Raw genomic sequence first — 14,567 nt, forward strand, 5'->3', positions numbered from 1 at the left:
GAGATGATGATTTGATTGGTACTATTTTGGGGTGCATATGACTTTTTGATCGCTTGGTACTACACTTTTTGTGATGTAACGTGACAAAAAATGGCTTTTTTAAAACAGTTTTCATTTTTTTTTTTTTACGGTGTTCACCTAAAGGGGTTAGGTCATGTGATATTTTAATAGACCTGATTTTTACAGACACGGTGATACCTATTATGTCACTTTTAAAACAATAAAAGCATATTTGAAACAAAAGAAAACATGTTTTAGTGTCTCCATATTCTGAGAGCCATAGTTTTTTTTTTTTTTTTTTTGGGCGTCTTATGTAGGGGTTTATTTTTTTTGGTATGAGAGGACAGTTTGATTGGTACTATTTTAGGGTGCATATGACTTTTTGATCACTTTTTGTGATGACGTAAAATGGCTTTTTTGACACCGTTTTTATTTTTATTTTGCTCATCTGAGGGGTTAGGTCATGTGATATTTTTATACAAGAGGTTGTTATGGATGCGGCAATACCTAATATGTCTAAGTTTTTATTTATTTATTTATTTAAGTTTTACACAATAAATGCATTTTTGAAACAAAAAAAAAAAATGTTTAAAGGCTACTTTCACACCTGCGTTTAGGTCGGATCCGTCTGGTATGTGCCCAGACGGATCCGCACCTATAATGCAAACGCTTAGATCCGTTCAGAACGGATCCGTTTGCATTACCATGAACAAAAAAAAAAAAAAATTATTATTATTTTTTTTTTTTTGTTCATGATAATGCAAACGGATCCGTTTTGACTTTACATTGAAAGTCAATGGGAGACGGATCCGTTTGAAAATTGAGCCATACTGTGTCAACTTCAAACGGATCCGTCCCCATTGACTTACATTGTAAGTCTGGACGGATCCGTTTGCCTCCGCACGGCCAGGCGGACACCTGAACGCTGCAAGCTGCGTTCAGGTGTCCGCCTGCTGAGCGGAGCGGAGGACAAACGGAGCCAGACTGATGCATTCTGAGCGGATCCGCATCCATTCAGAATGCATTAGGGCTGGACGGATCCGTTCGGGGCCGCTTGTGAGCCCCTTCAAACGGAACTCACAAGCGGAGCCCCGAACGCTAGTGTGAAAGTAGCCTTAGAGTCTCCATATTCTGAGTGCCATAGCTTTTTTACTTTTTGGGCGATTGTCTTAGGTAGGATCTCATTTTTTGCGGGATGAAATGACGGTTTGATTTTGGGGGGCATACGCCTTTTTGATCGCTTGGTGTTGCCCTTTTTGTGATGTAATGTAATACGTATAAGATAATGGAAACAAGGCGGCACTGCCTTCACTGGTACAGTCTTTGATAATAGGAAACCGGTACTGTGGTTAGGTGTACTCCGCTACGTGGTGCTCAGCGACAGAGATTAGATCAATAGTTCATAATGTGGAGAGAAGCAATGAAGAAAATCGCGGCACTCACCGGAGTTGAAATAATGTTGCTGCTTTATTGAAAAACTACCTGGGAAGATAGTGCATGGAGGATCCTGGGGCGGACACACTGTAGCAAGCGGCGACGGCCATTTCGAGCGCGGGATCACGCTTCTTCTGGCCCGTACCCTCCACAAACCCTCTGCATGCCGCTTTGCCATGGTTAGCTTTGACCGCGGCATACAAGAGGTTAATACGCCGGCATTGGTGTCTTCACCGATGCCAGCGTATGCAGCAGGGACCTGGCTGTCAGTGACTGCCGGGTCCGTGCCACTGATCAGGCGGGTGCAGCTCCTGCATCCGCCTGATCAGCCCGCCGTACATGTACGTCCCTGGTCCTTAAGTCACGTCCAGCTGTGATGTACATGTACGGCAAGTGTCCTTAAGGGGTTAAACCACTGTTCAGGTACATAACGATCTGTTGCTTTCAGCATTAAGGAAGGCTAAGAGCATCAGCTACTTATGCAGGCAGCTGCAGGTGCTCTTCAATTCAAGTTCTCGGGATGGTGATAAAGTACTGAAGCATACTGCACTGTAGTATATGGCTTTGCAGGGGCAGTATTTTGTGCTGCACTACAGTATTCCTGACCACGTCTACTTCTGTTGTCCCTGTCTACCTGTACTGCCACACCTTTTTTCAGTTTGGACCCACCTACATCATGGGGTTACTTTTAGTCCCCAGTCCTCTCCTGCTTGATTGTAATGGGACCTTTAGTGTCAGGAAAAGTATACGGGGGTTCTGAACTGGTAGCCTCAGTTTAGATTTATCATGTTTAAAAGTAACAACTACTCTCACGATCGAGATGAGAAATATCATAGAGAACTATAAAAACTGGGAAAAAACAAAAAAAGCATAATTATCTAAAAACATAGTTCTTTTTTGTTCTCTGAATAAATTGGAATCATTTTGAAATATTTCGCCAATGAAACCAAAGGTTAATCCTTCTTCCATGACTCTTCAAGAAAATATCAGGGTCTTACCTGCTCATTAACTCGTGAAATGTCCGGTCAGATAGCGGGAAAACAAAGTTATTAATGATTGACTTGAAGGAATCCAGAGGAACGCATCCAGTGTGATCTACGTCAAAAGATCTGAAGGCCTTCACAAGATCCGGGTGGAAGGAGGAGATCTGTATGGAAAGACATTGTACAATCTTTGTTCATAAAACAGGCTTCATTATTTTCTGAAAAGACTGAAACTTTTTTTTAAAATATTAGCGTATTTGTATTTAATGCCGGCTGAGCGTCTTCAGATGTTTAATTGATAAGTTTTACCACTGCCTAAAAGCCGACTGTACTATACTAATTAGACTCAAGTGAGAAGTTTTATTCCTTTGGAATAATTGCAAGTTTTGAAAAGTGAGATTCAAAAATATATAGAGCCATTCTGTGCATTACTGCAGACTTGAACTACCTGCTGAGCTGAAAGACTCAAGACTCTCATATATAAAAAAAAAATTTAAGTAAAAGGAATATCTTAAAATAAAATCATCTCTGATATGTACTTCGAAACACATGCTGAGAGGTTTGTTACATTTCAAAGATAGAAAATTGAGCTACATTTTGGTGCTTTTTTTTTCTTCAAACGGAGAGTATATTTTCTGTTAGGTTTTTTTCTTTTTTATTATCAATGTGCACTTCTTTCTGTAAAATTAATTATTTATCCTTCTAAAGCTAATAAGCAGATCTTAGAGAAGACGCAGACGATTACATGTGCCATCTATATGTGGACTGCATTTAAATATAGAAATGCAGCCTTGAGCCATATTTACACTCGTTTTTCATCTGTCAGTTTATGTTAATTACTATGTTTATGGCAGTAATCTTGCATTACCGGACTGAATAAGCAAAACATGGGGCAAGTGTGTGTGGTTTATGAATGCATTTTTTCAGAAATATTTTTATGGAGATAAAAATTGAAGCAAAAATGACCAAAGTACTATGATACCTAAAATGTATTCACGATAAAAATTCAAGTGAATAGTACTGTTGTCTTGGGAGAGGAAGAGGGGATTAGAGTGGCCATACAGGAAATGGGGGAACTACATTAAAGGGTTTTCTGCCTTCTATTTTCTTTTTTTTTTTTATAAAACCGAATATGGGTAAAATGATTAAAACAATTCAGCAGAATTTTTAAAACTTCCACCACTCCTGTGCTTATGGTTACCTGATCCCTCAGGAGTCTTTACTTCTGCAGCACACCAGCCTGCAGGGGGAGGGCATAGGGAGCAGGGAGGATAGGAGTGGTGGATGCAGCAACTAAAGTGGTTGTAGTTCTCACAGTGGCCAAGCTGGTTCCAGTGCTCCCCTAGGCCAGGCATGCAGTGGTTGGAGGGCACCAACCCTTCTTCCCCCCCCAGGGCACATAGTGCAAGAAGGCAATGCAAGACAATGAGGAGGCCAGTTTTGGAGTTAACAAGTCTACTGTACCTTAATAAGGAACTTTGGGCATATGACACACACAGGCACTTGTAAAATTAAAAGGGTTTTCCTAGACTTTAGAACTGACACCCTATCGTCTGGATAGGTCATCAGTATCTGGTCGGTTGTGGTCCAACACCTGGTTTAACTGCCGATCAGCTATTTGAGAAGGATCCTGTGAGCACCACGGCCTCTCCATGCTTACCAAGCACAGAGCTGTACATTTTATAGCAGCTGTGCTTAGTATGCTGTGCTAGGCTGCGCCTAGGCCACGAGACCGGTTAACGTGTTGTCACTTTACCTAGGAAAAGCTGACAGGCCGTGGTGCTACTGCAAGTGCCGCTGCCTTCTGGAACAGCTGATTGGGGGGGAGGTCCCATGTGTTGGACCTATCAGATACCGATGACCTATCCAGAGGATTCCCCATAATTGTGTAGCCTACTGAACCAGACTGAGGGACCATTTAAAAGCTTAGGAAAAACTATGTTGGCGATGCCATGGTGCTAGGGGGACTATGACCCATATATGGTGGGATTGTCCGAGGCTTAACCCATTATGGAAAGATGTCTTCAAGCTTTATAATTTTCTATTCCGGGCCTCCATTGCATTTTCCCCTTCCATCGCTCTGCTTTCTATTTTCCCGGGGCGGATCTCACATGTTAAGAAAGGTTCATTGCGGCTCTTTATGCTGGCCATGAGGCAAATTATCCCACGCAATTGGAAGTCAACCGAGAGTTTGAAAAGGATCACTTGGGCCTCTGCACTGGATGAGCTGTTACACAGGGAAGAGATGTATGCCTCTGATCACAACAAGATTCCGGCGTTTCTTAGGAGTTGGGAGCCATGGTCCAGGTTTAGATCATCTATGTCGTTTTCGGTTTGGTTGGCATCTGGGGTTCTCCCTGATTCTCCTCCTTAATAGTACCTAGCTATTCTCTAGATATGACCTATGATTTCTCCCCCCCCCCCTCCCCTCCTCTTGTGTGTCACCTTGTCTTCCCCCCTTTTATGTCAAGTTTGTCTAGAATTATTGGCCTATATATCATTTGTTTGAGGCCTTATTAAGCCCTTTAGGGCCTTTGTTTCCGCTGACTTTTTGTCAGCTGACTGTTTGTTATACAGATACAGATACATGCTTATACCTTGTCCCTTATGCTGTACTGCTGTTCATGATTGCATGTCGCAATGTATCTTTGTATGCGGTATGTATACTGCAATTTGGGATGTTCTCTTATGATTGTATTTGATAATAATAATAATAAAATCTTATTGAACCATAAAAGCTTAGGAAACCTTTGCAAGTGTTTTGTGTTGATTAGCTCATTACAGTGTGACACCATGGGGGTCATTTAGTGGCATATATCTGGAGCAGATTCTGTTGCATGCTATGTTGTGGCAGAATCTGCAACTTCTTCTCTGCTCACACCAGGTCTAAAAAAGTGGTGTGGCGTGGGCGGGGAAGGGCTGGCATACCCGTCTCTTTCATCATTTTCTATGCCTGGTTTAGGCATAGAAAATGGTCTAAATGTAAGACAGCAAGGAAGCTGCCTTACATTTAGAATCGGCGGTGGATGCGTCAAAGTTATGTAGAGTTATGTACAATATTGAACTTTTTCACAATATTCTAATTTTCTGAGATACTGACTTTTGGGTTTTCATTAGATGTGAGCCATAATCATCAATATTAAAAGAAAAAAAACACTTGAAGTAGATCACTCTGTGTGTAATTAATCTATATAATAAGATTTTAATTTTTGCAAATTGATTAAATTCACTTTTTGTTGATATTCTAATTTATTGAGATGCATATGTAATGACCAGTAACCTTCTGAAAAATTCCATGCTTTTTTCGTTCGGACATGGGTTTCAGTCACTTTTCTGGTATCTTTTAGGCTGCAGGGCTAGTACAACCATACAGTTGCAAGAGAAAGTATGTGAACCCTTTGGAATGATATGGATTTCTGCATAAATTGGTCATAAAATGTGATCTGATCTTCACCTAAGTCACAACAATAGACAATCACAGTCTGCTTAAACGAATAACACACAGAATTAAATGTTACCATGTTTTTATTGAACACACCACCATGTAAATATTCACAGTGCAGGTGGAAAAAGTATGTGAACCCTAATGACATCTCCAAGAGCTAATTGGAGTGAGGTGTCAGCCAACTGGAGTCCAATCAATGAGATGAGATTGGAGGTGTTGGTTACAGCTGCCCTATAAAAAACACACCAGTTCTGGGTTTGCTTTTCACAAGAAGCATTGCCTGATGTGAATGATGCCTCGCACAAAAGAGCTCTCAGAAGACCTACGATTAAGAATTGTTGACTTGCATAAAGCTGGAAAGGGTTATAAAAGTATCTCCAAAAGCCTTGCTGTTCATCAGTCCACGGTAAGACAAATTGTCTATAAATGGAGAAAGTTCAGCACTGCTGTTACTCTCCCTAGTAGTGGCCGTCCTGTAAAGATGACTGCAAGAGCACAGCGCAGACTGCTCAATGAGGTGAAGAAGAATCCTAGAGTTTCAGCTAAAGACTTACAAAAGTCTCTGGCATATGCTAACATCCCTGTTAGCGAATCTACGATACGTAAAACACTAATCAAGAAAGGATTTCATGAGAGGATACCACAGAGGAAGCCACTGCTGTCCCAAAAAAACATTGCTCCACGTTTACAGTTTGCACAAGAGCACCTGGATGTTCCACAGCAGTACTGGCAAAATATTCTGTGGACAGATGAAACCAAAGTTGAGTTGTTTGGAAGAAACACACAACACTATGTGTGGAGAAAGAGGCACAGCACACCAACATCAAAACCTCATCCCAACTGTGAAGTATGGTGGTGGGGGCATCATGGTTTGGGGCTGCTTTGCTGCATCAGGGCCTGGACGGATTTCTATCATTAAACGAAAAATGAATTCCCAAGTTGATCAAGACATTTTGCAGGAGAACTTAAGGCCATGTTTCCACCAGCTGAAGCTCAACAGAAGATGGGTGTTGCAACAGGACAACGACCCAAAGCATAGAAGTAAATCAACAACAGAATGGCGTAAACAGAAGAAAATACGCCTTCTGGAGTGGCCCAGTCAGAGACCTGACCTCAACCCGATTGAGATGCTGTGGCCATGACCTCAAGAAAGCGATTCACACCAGACATCCCAAGAATATTGCTGAACTGAAACAGTTCTGTAAAGAGGAATGGTCAAGAATTACTCCTGACCGTTGTGCACGTCTGATCTGCAACTACAGGAAACATTTGGTTTTGGTTGAAGTTATTACTGCCAAAGGAGGTTCAACCAGTTATTAAATCCAAGGGTTCACATACTTTTTCCACCTGCACTGTGAATGTTTACATGGTGTGTTCAATAAAAACATGGTAACATTTAATTCTTTGTGTGTTATTAGTTTAAGCCGACTGTGATTGTCTATTGTTGTAACTTAGATGAAGATCAGACAAAAACACAGAAATATAGTGGCAATTCTGGAGGAGCTGATGAACCCCTAACACTGTAGCGTGTTTTTCATTGGGGGAGCAGCCCCACCGCATGTGGACCACAGCAATCGACTATCCCCAGCAAAATATGCATACAATGGAGGATGTCGGCGCGGTCCACATGCACCACAAAGGCATCCTACACAAAATGGAGCATTGTGCGGATGAAAATATAATCATATAAATCACAGAAAAAAATGCACCAAACGGATATGCCACTGACTATACTGGCTAGTCATAAATGCAGATATTAAAAGCTGAGACTTTCGCCAATATATTCCTGTCAGGAAAATATCGGAGCCCATCATGCACCACGTCAAGGTCACTCAGCATGGCAAGGGGTCCTACCACTACGCTAACTATGGTGTGAACAAGGTCTGGAGGTGAAGTAATCCAGCTCACAGCCAAGCTTCCACACAACCGCCCAGCAGGAAAACTAGTGCAATGTGAACAAAGCCAGACTGTAAGCCACACCCATATCAGACCATGTGATGGAGGTTAACAGTGCAAAAGAGTGTTTGAATGCCAGGTAAAGGCACACACACTACATATCAAACAAGACAAAAACACAGAAATATAGTGGCAATTCTGGAGGAGCTGCTCAACCCCTAACACGGTAGCGTGTTTTTCATTGGGGGAGCAGCCCCACCGCATGTGGACCGCAGCAATCGACTATCCCCAGCAAAATATGCATACGGTGGAGGATGTCGGCGCGGTCCACATGCACCACAAAGGCATCCTACACAAAATGGAGCCTGCTGGGCGGTTGTGTGGAAGCTTGGCTGTGAGCTGGATTACATCACCTTCAGACCTTGTTCACACCATAGTTAGCGTAGTGGTAGGACCCCTTGCCATGCTGAGTGACCGTGACGTGGTGCATGATGGGCTCCGATATTTTCCTGACAGGAATATATTGGCGAAAGTCTCAGCTTTTAATATCTGCATTTATGACTAGCCAGTATAGTCAGTGGCATATCCGTTTGGTGCATTTTTTCTGTGATTTAGATGAAGATCAGATCACATTTTATGACCAATTTGTGCAGAAATCCATATAATTCCAAAGGGTTCACATACTTTTTCTTGCAACTGTATATACTGCTTCTCTTTTAGACACCAGCTATACAGACTAGCTTCTCACTTTCCAGCTGCTAGCTGCGCACTCTACACTACAGCTCCTAGGTCAGAGCGGTGGGGCCAGCCCACTCCTAACAATTGAGTCCAGGGCCGGGCAAATTAACTTTTCTCCCATACACAACCTGTGGGACACAATATACAAGTCATGTAACTCCATTTAGCAGTAAACTACATTACAGTATGGCATTAACCCTTTTAGCAGTAAATCACCGGGTCACTGCATTTGAATGGTCAGGTCAGTGAAGTTGACACATTGCCAGTGCGGCTAGTAATTGGCTGTCTTGGTTACAAGTAAAAGGCCCATTTACATGGGCAGACTGAACAATTATTGAGAACACATCATTGTGAGAGTTGCATTTACATGCTGTATCGGGACGAGCGATAGCTCTTCCCCATACATATTCATTGTTTCTGGGCAGCAGATCCCTGTTTACACAGCACAATCTATTGCCCAGAAATGATGATCTAGGTGTCCACATAAGGAATTATTTTCTTGAATGAACAACTGTTTGCTTGTTGATTGGGTGATCAGAGGAAGCTTTAGGGTACTTTCACATCTGTGTTTTCCCTTCCGGTTTTGAGATTTGGCAGAGGATCTCAAAACCGGAGGGAAATTCTTCAGTTTTGCCCCCATTCATTGTCAATGGGGACAAAACTGAACGAACCGGAATGCATTCTGTTTTGGTTTGTTGCGTTCTGTGACCAGACACAAAAACCGCTGCAAACTGCAGTTTTGTGTCCAGTTTGCAAAACTGAACAAGCCGGATCCGGCACTAAAACAATGTACAGTAAGTCAAATGTGCCAGATCAGTTTTTTCGGACAGGAAAGAATGGATTGTTCATTTTCGGACGGAACGGATGCAGCTGGTTGTACAGTATTAAATCGAACTGAAGCATTTTCCTCCGGTTTTGAGATCCTCTGAAAGGAAAATGCATATGTGTAAGTAGCCTTACATGGGCTGACTATCAGGAATGACCATGTGTGTGATCATTCATTCCTGATAATCAACCTGTGTAAAGGGGCCTTAAAGTGGTTGATTCACTTTAGCAAATAGCATTTATTGTGTAGAGAAAGTTAACACAAGGCACTTACTAAGGCTACTTTCACACCTGCGTTCAGGTGTCCGCTCGTGAGCTCCGTTTGAAGGGGCTCACGAGCGGTCCCGAACGCAGCCGTCCAGCCCTGATGCATTCTCAATGGAGGCGGATCCACTGAGAATGCATCCGCCTGCCAGCGCTCAGCCTCCGCTCCGCTCAGCAGACGGACACCTGAACGCTGCTTGCAGCGTTCGGGTGCCTGCCTGGCCGTGCGGAGGCGAACGGATCCGTCCAGACTTATAATGGAAGTCAATGGGGACGGATCCGTTTGAAGATGACACAGTATGGCTCAATTTTCAAACGGATCCGTCCCCCATTGACTTTCAATGTAAAGTCAAAACGGATCCGTTTGCATTATCATGAAACAAAAAATAAAAATAAAATATATATATATATTTTTTTTTTTTGTTCATGGTTATGCAAACGGATCCGTTCTGAACGGATGCAAGCGTTTGCATTATAGGAGCGGATCCGTCTGTGCAGACACCAGACGGATCCGCTCCTAACGCAAGTGTGAAAGTAGCCTAATGTGATGTGATTGTCCATTTTGCCTCCTTTGCTGGCTGGATTAATTTTTCCATCACATTATACACTGCTTGTTTCCATATGTGCACCAGAGAGGCTGGCACTTTTTCCTATAGTGTGCAAGCACGTCCACCGCTGCTGGATTGCAGGGTGGACGGAACCCTGGAAACGAGCAGTGTATAATGTGATGAAAAAATGAATCCAGCCAGCAAAGGAGGCAATATGGATAATACATTAGTAAATGTCTTGTTCTAATTTTTTCTACATAATAAATGCCCCTTGCTGAAGTAAGACAACCCCTTTAAGTCAACATGTCATCACTGGAGCATAGCAAACAAAGATTGGGGTCACCAGGAATCATTACTGCAGGATTCCAAAAGTACAGTAATAACAATCTTTTTGTTATTTGAAATCACATTCGGCTTTTTTAAAATATTAGTCTGAAGACCCTTTGAAAGTCTAAGTCGAAGAGATCCAGCTCATTTGCGAGTACCACTCCTCCAGGGAGACTGCAGGATTCCAGGCCACAGAAGTCCTGCAAGCTACAATATTTACAGTCAGCAGCGTGGTCAGCACTACAGCTATACAGACTCAGCTGCAGGTGAGGGGAAACGTGTTACGACACCCATCACCATAGTTCAGAACAGGCACAGTCACAAGCCTGACTTTTACAAGTGGACACCTACAGCTACATCTGCCGGTTTATTGCTGTTAGCAAGAGAATCAGGAGAGAGAGACTTTTGCCAGCTAGTATACTCAGAATGTCATCATCAGCCACCACACTTCATCATCTGGGGAGAGAAATTGCACTTTGTACAAACTACTGCTGGCTGTACTGTTGCTCTCATCTTACATTTAGTAAAGAGAGACGTTTGTTCTTTTATTTCTGGCCTAATTCCATGCACCATCTTTTTACTGCCCCAATCCCCATGGAGCGACGGCCAGAGGGAACACATCATGACAAAACATATCACTAGGGCCACTACCACTCCAATCCTCTGGCTCTCCCAGGGGCTTGCTACATGAAAATGGCATCACAAAAAGTATGGCCCTCTGTGCCTTAGTACCAAGTGGGTAAGCTGCTGTGAGCCCCTTGAGGGACTATGCCGTTGTCCCCAAGAACTGACTTTCCGCCACAACTGCAACATTGCACTATGTACAGATCACCAGCCATCTTGCATATCTCTGCCATGTGTAGTGCGGATCCCTCTTTAACAGGAAAATGCTGCTTCGCATCATGGAAAGAGTGGAAAGAGGAGAACCAAGAGACTCCGTCTCCATAGATAGGGTTGTGCTAGGAGGAGTGCGCAAGTTAGAGTCTGAGGAGCTACAGCCACAGATTTCTCTCACTTAGGTAAACAAAAAGCACAAGAAACTGTACAAGACAACATACATAAAACAGCACTACATAAAAAGGGGTTATTACATCCCATAAGCACTCAGTGCGCTGCCATTTTGCAGGAGAACAAATGCTTCTTGGGGTGAAAACCTCTGTAACATGCCAAGCAATGGAATAATAATGAAATCTGGTAAGAAAAGAAAATTCTATGTGCCTCTGTATAAAACATGTACACGGAGGTACAACATGGGCCCAAAGAATGCTGTGAATGCCATCATATGGCTGTGCGCATGAGCCCTTAGGGCCTTCAGAGCCGGTGCTGAATCCATAGTAAGGATTCTTTTGCTCATTTTTTTAATATTGGTGGAATGAAAAAATGTAACCAGTAAAAAACTGACACAAAGAAAAATGAAATCCCAGCGTAGCAGCATATGCCCATCATGTAATTGTAAAACTTGCCTTACAGCCACACATACACGGATATTTTTTTTCTCTATCGGCTGTTTACTTAAGCAACGACAGATGGTTTTGGATTGGAAATTAACTTGCCTTTAATTGAACACATATTGCTTCCTATGATATGTCTTCTTCACACTCAAGCATCTAAATGCAATATACTACAGTTGCAAGAAAAAGTATGTGAACCCTTTGGAATTATATGGATTTCTGCACAAATTGGTCATAAAATGTGATCTGATCTTCATCTAAGTCACAACAATAGACAATCACAGTCTGCTTAAACTAATAACACACAAAGAATTAAATGTTACCATGTTTTTATTGAACACACCATGTATACATTCACAGTGCAGGTGGAAAAAGTATGTGAACCCTTGGATTTAATAACTGGTTGAACCTCCTTTGGCAGCAATAACTTCTACCAAACGTTTCCTGTAGTTGCAGATCAGACGTGCACAACGGTCAGGAGTAATTCTTGACCATTCCTCTTTACAGAACTGTTTCAGTTCAGCAATATTCTTGGGATGTCTGGTGTGAATCGCTTTCTTGAGGTCATGCCACAGCATCTCAATCGGGTTTAGGTCAGGACTCTGACTGGGCCACTCCAGAAGGCGTATTTTCTTCTGTTTACGCCATTCTGTTGTTGATTTACTTCTATGCTTTGGGTCGTTGTCCTGTTGCAACACCCATCTTCTGTTGAGCTTCAGCTGGTGGACAGATGGCCTTAAGTTCTCCTGCAAAATGTCTTGATAAATTTGGGAATTCATTTTTCGTTTGAGGATAGCACTCCGTCCAGGCCCTGATGCAGCAAAGCAGACCTAAACCATGATGCCCCCACCACCATACTTCACAGTTGGGATGAGGTTTTGATGTTGGTGTGCTGTGACTCTTTTTCTCCACACATAGTGTTGTGTGTTTCTTCCAAACAACTCAACTTTGGTTTCATCTGTCCACAGAATATTTTGCCAGTACTGCTGTGGAACATCCAGGTGCTCTTGTGTAAACTGTAAACGTCCAGCAATGTTTTTTTTGGACAGCAGTGGCTTCCTCTGTGGTATCCTCCCATGAAATCCATTCCTGTTTAGTGTTTTACGTATCGTAGATTCGCTAACAGGGATGTTAGCATATGCCAGAGTGTAAGTCTTTAGCTGACACTCTAGGATTCTTCTTCACCTCATTGAGCAGTCTGCGCTGTGCTCTTGCAGTCATCTTTACAGGACGGCCACTCCTAGACAGAGTAGCAGCAGTGCTGAACTTTCTCCATTTATAGACAATTTGTCTTACCGTGGACTGATGAACAGCAAGGCTTTTGGAGATACTTTTATAACCCTTTCCCGCTTTATGCAAGTCAACAATTCTTAATCGTAGGTCTTCTGAGAGCTCTTTTGTGCGATGCATCATTCACATCAGGAAATGCTTCTTGTGAAAAGCAAACCCAGAACTGGTGCGTGTTTTTTTTATAGGGCAGGGCAGCTGTAACCAACACCTCCAATCTCATCTCATTGATTGGACTCCAGTTAGCTGACACCTCACTCCAATTAGCTCTTGGAGATGTCATTAAGTCTAGGGGTTCACATACTTTTTTTACCTGCACTGTGAATGTTTACATGGTGTGTTCAATAAAAACATGGTAACATTTAATTCTTTGTTTGTTATTAGTTTAAGCAGACTGTGATTGTCTATTGTTGTGACTTCGATGAAGATCAGATCACATTTTATGACCAATTTGTGCAGAAATCTATATAATTCCAAAGGGTTCACATACTTTTTCTTGCAACTGTGTAATATATATATATATATATATATATATATATATATATATATATATATAATATTTATAAATTTTTCCTTCTCTTAACCAAGCAAGTTAAGTAGCTTCAATCTTCATAGATGTATTGGGTACTACTCACGGGCGGGCACCATAGCAACAGTGAAAGTGGCTATTGTTCTGCATGATATAAACCGTATTGTTCTGCAATCTGTCACTGACTTGTAGCGTTTGCTGTCTTCTCACAAGAGATGGCTCAACCTTTTGTCTCACTTTCCTTTTGGACACCAGAAAAAGGCTTGTACTGTTAGGTTATCCTGTGGTTGTAATTGTTGGATCTCATCACCTAGGTATGGTAGATTTCAATTGTTGTAGGCCTTTACCTTTTAAGCTTTATTTACATGTCCGTATCCGTGTTCAAATCCGTGAAAAGGTGGTCAGTGATGCCTACATGAAGATGTCCATGATGGATCCATGTTAGGTCCGTGTCTGTTTTTTGCTGTCCATGTGTCTTTCATGTTTCACTGACACTGAACAGCAGAAAAATAATTTTCAAAGCATCTCTTCCTAATGATCCGTGAAACACAGATAAAACACGGATGGCATTTGTGGTTTTCACGGACTCGTAGACTATAATGGGCGTGATGGATCAGTTTGTCTAGTGTGTTCATATTTCTATTCATGCCGTCTTGTGAGCATGATGACCTTAAAGGGGTTGTCTGGTGCCTTACTACCCAGGCAGACTGTATAATGGGGTTGTTCCTGCTGAATAAAATTATACCAGTCTTGTGCAAATCAGTTGCGGTGTACCCCAGAAAAAAAAAAACTTTGTTTCTTTATGCAAAGGAGGGCTTCACTGTACCAAGGGACATGGCC

General features: G+C 42.2%; 1 protein-coding gene across 2 annotated transcripts in view; it reads right to left on the reverse strand.

The window, feature by feature from the left end:
* Window positions 1–14,567, reverse strand: part of EFCAB6 (EF-hand calcium binding domain 6) — a 180,030-nt gene that overhangs the window by 98,989 nt on the left and 66,474 nt on the right. For both annotated transcript variants that reach the window (XM_040439180.1, XM_040439181.1), the window contains one exon: window positions 2,433–2,581. In XM_040439180.1, coding sequence (XP_040295114.1) covers window positions 2,433–2,581 — 149 coding nt within the window. The remainder of the gene's footprint in view (window positions 1–2,432; window positions 2,582–14,567) is intronic.

This window comes from Bufo bufo, chromosome 1 (genome assembly GCF_905171765.1).
Source record: "Bufo bufo chromosome 1, aBufBuf1.1, whole genome shotgun sequence".
Classification (NCBI taxonomy): domain Eukaryota; kingdom Metazoa; phylum Chordata; class Amphibia; order Anura; family Bufonidae; genus Bufo; species Bufo bufo.